Source organism: Tyto alba, unplaced genomic scaffold (genome assembly GCF_018691265.1).
Source record: "Tyto alba isolate M040663 unplaced genomic scaffold, T.alba_DEE_v4.0 Super-Scaffold_22, whole genome shotgun sequence".
NCBI lineage: Eukaryota > Metazoa > Chordata > Aves > Strigiformes > Tytonidae > Tyto > Tyto alba.
In genome coordinates, this window is record NW_024881296.1 from 14,343,027 (window position 1) to 14,355,219 (window position 12,193).

General features: G+C 37.9%; 1 protein-coding gene across 4 annotated transcripts in view; it reads left to right on the forward strand.

Annotated features, from left to right (window-relative positions):
- RNASET2 (ribonuclease T2) overlaps positions 1-12,193 on the forward strand; it is a 31,227-nt gene that overhangs the window by 1,217 nt on the left and 17,817 nt on the right. For 3 of the 4 annotated variants that reach the window (XM_042795596.1, XM_042795597.1, XM_032996914.2), the window contains exons 2-3: positions 3,470-3,574; positions 7,187-7,253. In XM_042795596.1, coding sequence (XP_042651530.1) covers positions 3,486-3,574; positions 7,187-7,253 — 156 coding nt within the window. In that variant the 5' untranslated portion in view covers positions 3,470-3,485. Of the gene's footprint in view, positions 1-1,548; positions 1,572-3,469; positions 3,575-7,186; positions 7,254-12,193 lie in introns of those variants that run through there. The other variant, XM_032996915.2, reaches the window with a different exon arrangement.

The following is a 12,193-nucleotide window of genomic DNA, read 5'->3' on the forward strand; positions in this document are numbered from 1 at the left end:
GTGGCACAGGTGGTGTGTGCTGCCTTGTTTGAGATGGTACCAGAACCTAGGGTGTTGATTTTTGTGGTTTTAGATGCCAGGCTAGCTGCCCTAATTTTTATCTTTTGGCTGTTGTTGCTGACACTTAGCTGCATGCTTGCTGTGCTGTTAGCTGTGGGAGTCCTTTCGCTAATGCTTAAGTGCTCTTCTGCAGCCTCTTCTCTGTTCTCGAAGTCTATATGCCTGAACTAAAGTATAAACCAGGAAATTTTATATAAATATGGGGTTTATTACTCAAACTAGTTGTTAAAAGCAAAAAGAGAAAATAAGGGAGTAGAATACAGATAACTAATAGCTAGTGTCCAAAAGAAGCATATGCTATGTAAGCAGCCACCTCAAGATCGTATATAAGAATTCAAATGATAGTAAATGTGTTAAAGAAAGATTTAATCACTATCTGTTATAAGATCTCCCTAGTCTGGACAGGTAATTTTGGTACCACCATTGAACGGTGATAACACAGCAGAAAGTGACCTTGTCCTGACTTGGTTACTAACCCACATGCAAGTGTTGTGCATTGCTATCCAAGTTTAGTAAACCAAAAGTAATCCCAGAGTTATTCTTTGGAATTTTATCTACAGTGAAAATGAGTCAACAGCCTTGTTCCAAATAATGATTTTACATATGTGCGTGTGTTTCATTTTGAAGTTTTAAGTTTTCTTCATTATGAAGTCTTTTGGAACATGATGACTTTTTTATAACTGACTTAATACTGTGAAATCCCCGTTTCTTCTTAACAGAATAGGTATAAAACGTGTTAACCAATTCTTTCTTGTATTTGTGGAAATTAGTAATCCAGAGTAATTTTTAGTAAAAAGAAGCAATTTTTGTAAAAATTGCATGTGCTTCATATGTCTTAGTTAACACAGTTTTAATTTGGATGTGTATTTTCTCAGCTGTGCACCATTTGAGTGCTTTTCAGGTGAGATTGATGCATTTTGCACCTCCCACCAATGTTGCAGAACAGTAAAAGGTCAGATTAAGTAAATCGTTCAGTCATGATAGCTGCATTATTGGCTTCCAAGCTGAAACCTTAGAGAGAGTTTACGTATTGTTTATCAGTAGAAAAATAAAAATTTGTTACATAAAAGTTACACATGAGGAGTTTTCAGATCTGCTCACTGTCTATTGTCCCTATGTTCCAGTTCCAGGGTGCAGAACAATACGAAGAATAAACTAGTACGTTCCATTGCTTTGATAGCAGTATTTTTTGAGGCCCCCCTCTGTTTCTGGTCATTATTTGGTCAAACTTAAGAGTCTAACGAGAAATGGAGATAACTGCATTTATGCTTTTTTGTAATTTAGTCACTGGAAAAAAAAAAAAGTTTCTCTGTGTCTGCCTTCAGAAGTCATACCAGTTTGCAAAAGAAATGCCATAATGTTTGCTGTCTTATTTTTCTTCCATAATCTACTTTCTTAAGGTGTTTTTTTTTTCCACACCCTTGTACAGTGCAGCCTTTTTTGGTGATGGTGGGTGACACTGTCTTTTAAGTGATACTTTCTGCTCTCTGAAGAAGTGTGTGTTTTTATAGGTAGGGCAGAATCTTACATGAAGACTCCTTACATCTGTCTGTGTTTTATCTTGAGTAGATAGTTCATCATGCAAAAAATAAAGTCTTGGTTGGTTGTCAGTTGAAAATAACAGTAGATGAAATCATAAACAGGTTTATAAGGATGAATTTCACATCATTAATACCTACTGTTCAAGTGGTCAGACTTGAGATCACTTTATATGCAGAACTCTTGGGGAAATTGGATACCCGGCAGTTACTTACTTATTTGTTATTTTTTTTTGTTGTACATTACGTGAATATATCAATTTCTTTAATACAGGGTATACATCTTTCTTTAGCTAGCTTTTGATAAAAATTAGTTCTACATTATCAGTTGCTTTTTTTTAAACAAGTAGCACGCTCCAAATTGTTTGACTTTTTTTATGGTCATCTTGCCTGGTGAGTGAAAATCCTTCAGGCCTTTTATAAAAAACTAGATCAGAAAATTAACAGTTGCAAGCTAATATTTATCTAATCTTCTATTAGGCCAAGCCATTTACCTTAATAATATATCCATTATGAATTAGAGAGACATTAACCTATGAAACAGATTAATATCTTAAAGGCTGTCATTTCTTCACAATTCAGCAAAACCTTGTGATAAATGCAGCTGGTTAACTGTTACAGTTGTTGCCCAAAGCCCTCGCCAGTTTTGAAATCTCGACACATTTTGCAAGCTGGGAGGCTGCCTCCTGCGTACGTCAGCTCTGCCGCCGCGTGTGCAGAACTGCGGGGTATAGGGTTTGATACTGGCAGATCCATGCCATAACGGTGGGAAAATGGACTCTTGTTTCTAATGAGCCATGGCTCAGAATTACACTGAATTTCCTAAAGTTAGCCGTAATGGCTGAATCAGCAGTGTCTTGATTGGTGTCAAAACAGGCTTTATTTGACTGTTAAAATAAAGGATTAATTATAAAACCTTTGTAGAAAAAAGGATATTACTTGTGTAGTGAGCAATCTTAAAAGGGGCACGTAGGTTACACGCAGTGTCTTGTACTGCTTTTTTCGGGCTCTCAAAATGAGAAAGTTCGAGAGTGGGTTTGGTGAGGCGTTAATAATTGCATGTAAATACATGCGTGTAACTATTTCTGGCATCTAGGAGGTGGCATTTGAAATGATGTGAAATGGCTAGCGGATGCAGGAGGCAGCTGTGGGGTTTTGATCTGTGCCAAGTGAAAGTCCTCCTGTTGGTGAAAGTTAAGCTGATCTGTTGTTCTTTCTGCCCTGATTTCTAGGGTCCACGAGGTAGTAGGCAGATCATGCATGGTTTCATAGAGACTGTCTTGGGTTTGTAACAAGAACAGAAACTAACCTGGTTTTAGCACCATTTTTTTTTAACAGCAGTTTAGTAGTCAACTGGCATTTAGAGATAATTTCATCCTTGGATATCATGCTTCACTTCCAGTGAGTTTCTAATATTACCCTTGGTCAATCCAACATGAATATTAAATGTTAAGTTCAAAGTTTCTTTAATGAATCACTTAGGGCATTTGTGCTGACCACAAGTAGAGTCTTAAGTTACATAAAGTATGGTTGCATAGAAGATTTATGTATCCCTATTTAGGAAAGTGGCTCTATTGGGATGGTGTGCAAGTTAAAAAAAAAAAAAAAACAAAACAAAACCCAAACAAAGCAAAACAAATCAAAACGACAAAAAGAAACCATGATCTCATCCTTAGCTCATGAAAATCAGCATACAAGCTGGGGAATCAGGCACAGCCTTGAAAGAGATCCTCATTTACCTGTGGCTGTAAATCTAGTCCAGAGTTGATATTACTTGCTGTTTCTGAGATAGTTGTGTTTTTCTGCATTTTAACACTTGCAGTTTAGTGCATTGGATAAGTAACAGATTTCTTCTTTTAACACTTTCACAGCTATTTAATTAACACAATGAAGCCTGAAAAACTGCACTGTTGGATTCTGGGTTGTTTTTCTATGGCATTATGTTGTTGGTGTACTTCAGATAAATTCATTCAAAGGTAAGTTATGTTTTAAAAAGAAATCTCTGACAGTTCTTTTGTAAGTGCAGAGCAGAATAGTTTACCTTCTAGTGAATGTAAATTTTCTTTTTATTATGTACTATTTTTGATGTGTAATTCTTCCCTTAGGTGACTGGTAAAATGTAGCATGTGCATTAACTGAAAGAGTGGGGGTCATGCCTAAGAAAAGCTTTACATTTATTAACGTGTCATCATGAAAAGAGAGGAAAACTTAAATTACATTCATTGCATTTAAAAACTTTGCAATCTTGCTTTAAATGAATCACTTAGACTTGTGATGTAGTAATGACAAAAATCAGAAATAATTTTGGGACCTATAATAAAAAATTGCAATCATCCCTATGGCATAAATTGCACCAACTTTTACACTGCATAGTTTTTTATCTATATAAATTTATTTTTTCTTTACTATTTTCTCTGTTCCAATCATTTAAAATTCATTTTCAGACAGCATCCCAACTGGAGGCTGTATCAGTGCTATGCTTGGTGGTTGTTGCACCTGGCAAAATCTAAGCCTGTAAACTATGGGCCATGGGGGAATTCATGGCCCAAATCACACCCTTCTGTGGTAAAAGCTCAAATTTGTATTGCATTATGTTAGGAAATAAACTTTCCTCCTTAATTTCAGTGTTTTGGCAAGAGAATGGTTAAGGGTACTCAGTTCAGTGCTGAACTCCATATAGTGGCTACATTGCAGCTGGTTGGTGGCTTAGACACTATGCTGAGGTTTTGTGAATCCCCAGGACTTGTGCTATGGCTTGGCCATCTTGGCAGCAGGGCAGCTGCAGAGGCTCAGTGTGGAATGGCACAGAGCAGGGTAAGTTGGGTCAAAAAAAGGGGAGATATCCCTGAAGCTGCATAGGTATTGAAAATGGCTTTCCTTGGATTCCAGTTCTGAGCTTAAGTTTCTAAAGCTTGCTCTATTTAATAACCAAAATTTTCTGACCTATCCTTAGCCAGAAAGTGTGTTTTAGGAGAACTTGTTTTAGAATGACTGTCATTGCAGAAATTCAGCTGCTATTTTGAATACAGATGACAGATGCTTTTTCTTTTTTTTTTTTTTTTTTTTTTTAAGCAAGTATTTTTTTTTAAAGCAAGGAAACTAATTGCTCTACAGTATTGGGAAATTCTTCTGTTCAGCTTTCCACAGCAGCAGTAAAGACCAGTTAGAAGTGTTATTAGTGTTCATTGTGCCTGTACTTGATTTGTTCCAGAGTTATTCTGCTAAATTATTTAAAAACCACAGATACATGTGAATACTTGAGAAAATGTGGCCATCGCATATTAGCAAAACTAGAGGAAGAAACTGAGAAGTGATGTAATATGGGAGCATCCCTACTTCCTCGGGTTGAGAAGAATTAGCTTTCTCATATATTTTTCATATAACCTTTGGCAAGCACTAACAAAGGATGTGTGGCTTTTAGCTTCCACAAAACAAAAATTTGTTTTGACAGTACTGCACATAGTGCTGTCAGTTTGAACAATTTACAATTCTGTTTTTGTTGATTAGGTTTTTCCACTTGCTGTTCTATTTAATCACTTAGTGTGGTTGAATATATCTGCTGTAGTATCTGAAGCAAGAGGGGTTTTTATCTACTTCTAGTTTATCCAGAACAAGTCTGCTCCTAACTGTTGGAAGTGTCTCTGTAGACATGGCAAAGACATCATACAGGCTTCCAACACTTTTTGAACAAAATTTTTAAGCCCCTCTGCACAGGAATAAGGTAGCACTGATGCCTCTCTGAGTTATGGATCTCTTTATTCTAAGAGGCTTTGAAACACCAAGTGCTTTTGTAAAATACGGGATATTTCTTCTTTACTTTTTCCTTAGGTAACCTTAAGACTGTGTCACAGTTTATTTATTAAATGTTTAAAAATTACTTAATTGATAGTAGGCATTTTAAAAATGTATGTTTGAATTGGATGTCTGTAAAATTTTAGTCAGAATTTTTGAGGTTTACGGTTGATCCTGGCTGGACACCAGGTGCCCACCAAAGCCACTCTATCACTCCCCCTCCTCAACTGGGCAGGGAAGAGAAAATATAATGAAAGACTCATGGGTCAAGATAAGGACAGGGAGAGATCACTTGCTAATTACTGTCACAGGCAAAACAGGCTCAACTTGGAAAAATTAATTTAATTTATTACCAGTCAAATCAGAGTAGGAAAATGAGAAATAAAACCCCCTTCATCCCACCCCTTCCTTCCTCCGAGGCTTCACTCTGCTCCCAGTTTTCCCTGCCTCCTCCCCAGCAGTGGCGGAGGGGGATGGGGAATGGGACTTCTGGTCATCACACATCTCTGCCGCTCCTGACTCCTCACACTCTTCCCCTGCTTCAGCATGGGGTCCCTCCCATGGGACACAGTCCTCCTCAAACTTTTCTGAAGTCAGTCCTTCCCATGGTCTGCAGTTCTTCATGAACTGCTCTGGCGTGGCTCCCATGGGTTCACAAGTCCTGCCAGAAAACTTGCTCCAGTGTGGGCTCATCTCTCCATGGGTCCACAGGTCCTGCCAGGAGCCTGCTCCAGTGTGGGCTTCCCACGGGGTCACAGTCTCCTTCAGGGGTATTTACTTGCTCTTGTGTGGGGTCCTCCCTGGGCTGCAGGTGGGTATCTGTTCCACCACAGACCTCCATGGGCTGCAGGGGCACAGCCTGCCTCACCGTGGTCTTCACCACGGACTGCAGGGGAATCTCTGCTCTGGCACCTGGAGCACCTCCTGCCCCTCCTCCTTCACTGACTTTGGGGTCTACAGAGTTGTTGCTCATATATTCTTGTCTCTTTGGCTACAGTTGTGCAGTTTTTTCCTCCCCTTAAATAAGTTATCCCAGAGGTGCTATCACCATGGCTGATGGGCTTGGCCTTGGCCAGTGGTGGGTCCGTCTTGGAGGCAGCTGGCACTGGCTCTGTTGGACATAGGGGAAGCTTCCGGCAGCTTCTTGCAGGAGCCACCCCTGTAGGCCCACCACTACCAAAACTTGCCACACAAACCCAATGCAATGGTTTTTACTTTACTTTTTATTCTGATTTTTTTTTTTTTTTTAATCTAAAAGCTTGGAGACACTTGCAAGATCAAATTGCATCTCCTGCAGTGTGAACTATATTGCTTATGGCTGGCTGTAATCCTTCTTTTTTGGAAGAGTAGTTACAGTTCCAAGAATGTTGTATTCTTTCTTTTCAGCTAATATACCCATCAAGAAGACCTGGAAGATTTTTAACATCCTAAACAAAGTTATTGTTACTATTATTATTATTATTGTGTAAAAGCTTGCCAGTAAGCACTCTCCTAGATATAGAACAGAAGAACATGTTTCTTTCATATTTAAGAAATGGAAAGCATATGGAGATAGAATGTTGCAAGTTGAATTGGTGTAACAATGGGGAGGAAGTATTAGCAGGTTTCTAAATAAGTTACGTCTATGTGATTTGTTTGTTTGGTCCTGCTGTGTTTGGAGTTCTCAAATATTGCAATAGAAGCTATAAACAGCAACCAGCTCTAAACTCAGTGTGTTGTACTAGTAAGTTGCTGGCTGAGGGTGTTGGTCTTCTTAAAATGCTTGAGAAAAAATAGATTTGTCTGTGTTTCTCCAGTGACAACCATCCTCATACCTGGAAAAAGCTGTATCTTGCTCATCATTGGCCAGTGACTGTATGTAAGGTGAGATTTTTGTGTTTTGTTCTCTTCTATCGTAACAAAGATAGCCTTTGACAATACATGTTTGAAAACAGAATGAACAAAGCCCATCAAGCATTAATGTTGCTTATGCCCTTATATCTTTATAAAGGCTTTTGCTGATCTTGGTGCAACTTTTGCTACTTCTTCTGCACTCCAGAGTAGCAGTAAACAAGACAGGATTCTGGTGTGTTACAGATATAGTAGTCAGTGTAGGACATACTGTACACTAAGCTTTAATTGCTTGTTATATATTTTGTGATATCTTGTTAGCTGTAAACTTAATCCTAGACTTTGATCAGACTCTATAAGGAGACTTGCCTGCCTTGTCTAACTGAAGATGGCAGATTAGTACTTGAATTGTCTGCTGCACAAGTTTTAGCTTTGTAATGTTTTCTCCAGCATTTTAATAAAGTCATCAAATATTAATTCAGTCAGGAAAAGCTATAAAGCTGTTATGGCAGGTGTCTCTCAGCATTTCTGTATTTGAGGGATGGGAACTAAAAATGAACCCAACTTTCCAAGGTACGTCTGTCAAAAGCACAGCTAGGAAGTGTACTACTTATGCCCCTTTTGCTAATAAATGCCTGCTACCATCTGATAAGTAGAACATTTTGCCTGTGCTGGAAATACTCGAAGGCATCTTCTCATAATTCAAAATTGAAGATGTGATCAGATTTGCTGAAACAAGGGTAGAGAACCCTGTGGATAATAGAGAAGCTTCAGAATGTGTCTGCAGCCAAAAAGGTCCTAATTCTGGGAGACTTAGGTTTACTTATTACAATATTAGAATCTTACTTTTTGTGCTTTAGGTACTTTTTTATTTCTCATTCCTATTTTTGGAATTACAAATAAAAGGAGTAGCAGCAAAAGTCACATACTGCGTAAAATTCTGAGAGAAAGTAGATGTACTTTACATTAGTTAAATGTGGAGGGGAAGTATCAATAATGAAACTCAGATTTGCACAATTAACTGAGACAAAGGAGTAGTCACTGTTCTGGGTTTTGTTTGTTTGCCTGTTTTTGAGGGGGGAATAAGGGCAGATTTGATGCAATTTATGTCTGATGTTCTGTTGAGTAAATATCACTGTTACTGACTTCAAGCAGTGATATTGGTGTTCAGGAGTCTGTAGTGCCCAGCACAAGTGGGCGTTCAGAGTCAGTAGCAGTGTAAACCCTTGCTTACGTGAATGAGATTCAAACAGTTAAAAAAATAATTAAAAAACAAACAAACAAACAAACAAACAAACAAAAAAACCCACAAACCAATCAGTCAAACAAAAAAAATCCCACCAACTAGTTTTCCCACTGTATATTAATGCTGGCTACTACTCTTAATTCTAGGGTAGTGCTAGTGGTAAATAGAGAAATAACCTTTCAGTGAAATTGTAATGAATAATTGAATATATTAAGCATCAGAAAAGGTAGGCTTTCTTACACTTTGTTGATTCCTTATGATCTTCTGTAGTAAGAGTTTGACAGAGGTATTCCAAAAGGGTAAAGAAAAACTGAAATTAAAATCATATTACGTGACCTTTTGCCCAGTTTCACATCACTAAGTCATATAAAGAAACAGAATCTCAACTGTACTTCCATAACAGCTTTCTTTTCACTAACATTAACGTAAGAAAAGTTCCGAAATTCAGCTGAGAGCTTTTTTAAAAGTACATAGATTCTTCTGCATGTTCAGTGTATTTATGTATGACTGCTATGTTATTTCAGGCACGAAATATTTTTAATGTCATTCTTCAGTTTAAAACTGTTGACATGATGTTGAAAGGAAAAAGAGTTGGGTTAAGGAAACTGCAAAACTCATTAGAGAATTTAAGTAAAGAACCTTCAAGGCACTACTTTGTGCAACTACTTATTAGTTTATGCTTCATAGATGAAGGAACCTGATTACAGACTACCTCGCTACATACCATGTTCTTGATAGGTATGTGGATGACCTACATCTTAATCCCTCCCTGTTTTGCATATCCATGTTCAAAAAGTTTTTCAGGCTTTTGAAGGCCTGAAAGGTCTCTTTTAAAATTTAGTGGGCATAGTTCAGCATGCCAGAAATTTGAGAATATACATCTTCCAGCTCTTCCTATGTTTTAACCTATGTGTTCAGCTGGTGCTTTTTAATACTGAGTGTGATCAGCACAATGAAACTAGAAAGTGTTTTGTAATCATATCTTCTAAACTAACCTGTTAAAATAAAGTAGTATCATCGAAGCAATGATAACCCCAGGGCTTAACTACTGACTGCTGCAGTGAGTGAAGGAGGAAGGAGAGATGTTCTTCCTTATCATATGATTAGAAATTCCAGTACCATATAATTGACCTCAAGTGACTATGTCTTCTACAAAAATATCCAGGCTAAAATCACAGACCTCAAGTGATTATAAATTTAATGTTCCCTTAAAAAATCGTGCCTGTGGTACAATTAATTGAACTTCATGTGTCTAATTCATGTCACACTTAAACTTTCTGGTCACAAATTAATGTGAATCCTGTTAGGTGGAAATAGGAACAACTCAAGGGTAAGAAGAGGGACTTTCCCCTCTCCCTCATTATGGAGTTGTGAAAATCTTTAATTCAAGAATTTAAGAAGAGAAATATTATTGCAGCTTTTGCATCTTGGAGACTGTAAAATGATAAAATCTTCTGTGGGTGTTTCCTTATGAAATGGGGAAAATCTGGTGTAAGTTTGTAGGTTATTTAGTTCGTCCTCTGTTGAGAATGGGAAGGATGACACAGAAATAGGTGCTAAACCCTGCTGTCATCTGCCTTTTACTGCACATATGTGCTGATCAAATGAAAGAATCAAAGGCAGGACAACAGAATAGGGCTGGTGAACAGTGAACAGAAGAGCCTGAATTCAAGTTTGAATGTAGTGTTCAGCAGCTGATGAAATGTATTATTTTTTATATGAGATAAAAAGTTTGCTGAATTCAGGCTTTGGCAATAATTTTATAGCAAAGGCTTAAAGGAAGACTAGAAATGATATTTTTTATTTTTTTTGTAAAAATAGTAGTAGTTACATAATATAGAAAGAATTAAAGTGACTGAGGTGAGGGGAGTATGCTGTTGTGATCTGGCATTAGATCAAAAAGTTCATTAGATGAAGGAATACCTTTATTTCTTTCTTTGTATATTAAGCCAGGTGCGTCAAGGTGAGTCTAGCTCTTGACATATGTTATTTTGGAACAAAAGAAAGTATTTTCCTAAATGCCCATGCAACTCATAAAATAAATCTTAATCTATGCCTCCAACTTGTCTGTGTATACAGTCTGGTTTAGATGTTTTTGTGTGTCTTTATCTTCTGCAAGGATAAACACATGAAAAGTGTTCAACAAGAACTAAATTTGTTTTATTTCCCTTCTCCCAATTTTTTTCAACAACCTGATTGATTTCATTAATTCGTTGATTGGTTTTACCCCAGGGGCTGGGGGGAGGGAAGAAAGTGAATAATTACACAGTATTTGGGGGAGAGAAATTGAAGAGGTGAACTCTCTCCACAGTTTCAAAAGCAATGATTTTTTCATAGCAGTTGTGATGTTTCATTACAAAATAACACTTAAAATTGATCTTAATTAAACAGGTGGCCTACTTAAACAGGGTGGTTGAAAGGGAGAGCAGTATTAAATATTTCACTTCCCAGAAGCTGGCTTTCTATTTAAACTTGGGATATCTGTATGTGATCTGGTAACACCTCTCCTATGTACAAGCTGCTGTACCAAGGGATTTGTAACTTGGGCAGCTCTACAGGTAACACTTCTGTGACAGTTTGGCATTTCAGAGGTGAAAGGAACTTCCACGCTCATGGCAGCCGCTCTTTGTCTGATGTGTTGCTGTTACAAACAGACTCATCTCTCTGCTACAGCATTCCCTCTTAGTGTGGTGGGTGCTGTAAAGACTCAGTGGCACTTTTCTCGGTGTTACAGATCACATAAAGTTAATTTGGGTTGGTTTGATTTTCACATTGCTTTAAAACAGGAGAAAACAATGTTCCTTTTCCCAATTAATCTAGATATAGAAGGCTTTCTGGAGTTCAACGCCTGTTTGAAAATACACGTTTGTAACTCTTGTTTCAAATCAACAGTTGCCCGAGGTTGAATTAATCCTTCAGATAAACAAGAATGCTGACAAGAAGTGTTTTTGCAGAAGCAGCAGGGGTACCCAGCTTCTCAGATTAGTGTTTGTTTGTTTTATGATACTGATTTAAAATGAGCATTGGAAAAATGCTATGGCTAGAATTAAAAAGGAGGATGGATGAAGCTGGCCAAAGCACACAAAGTGTGAACTAATGCGTTGTAGATTGCATTGGCCTCACAGTTCTGCCAGTACGCAGGGTAACACCATGAGCCTGATGAAATGCATAGAAGAAACTGCTAATAAGGTTAGTGCAGTGATAGGCGAGAGCTTACTCCAAATTTAAAATACTCCAGGCTTTCCTTTAGCACATCTGAGAACTGCAATTAAATATTGGGTAAGGAGCACAATTGCACTGTTCTTGTTAACACCCTCGGTTGAGCAAGTCGATTTGCTGTCAGGCTGTTTTCAGGTTATGATCCATTAGCTGCTGGCTGTTAATTTGCTGTATTTTGATCTAGATAGCTGAGGTCTTTCAGCTCCACAAAGCTTGTGTCACAACAGCAATATTGTTTAGGTGTTTGCAGTGTGTGTTGAAAATATTCCTTTCAGGAAAAAAAGCTGTTGCTGGGTTTATTTGCTTCTATTATTGGTGGCAAGACAGGAGAGGAAGGAAATGGGCACAGAATAAGAAAGTCTTGCAGAGTTTGCAGTTTTGCTGCCACTGGCCTGTGGCATGTGGAAGGCAATTAGTGAGATTACAGGCCTTTCTCTGCTCTTGTCTACACTCTGCTCTTGCTCTGGCATCACATAAAAGGCATTGTGGCATAATTAAGACAGGATGC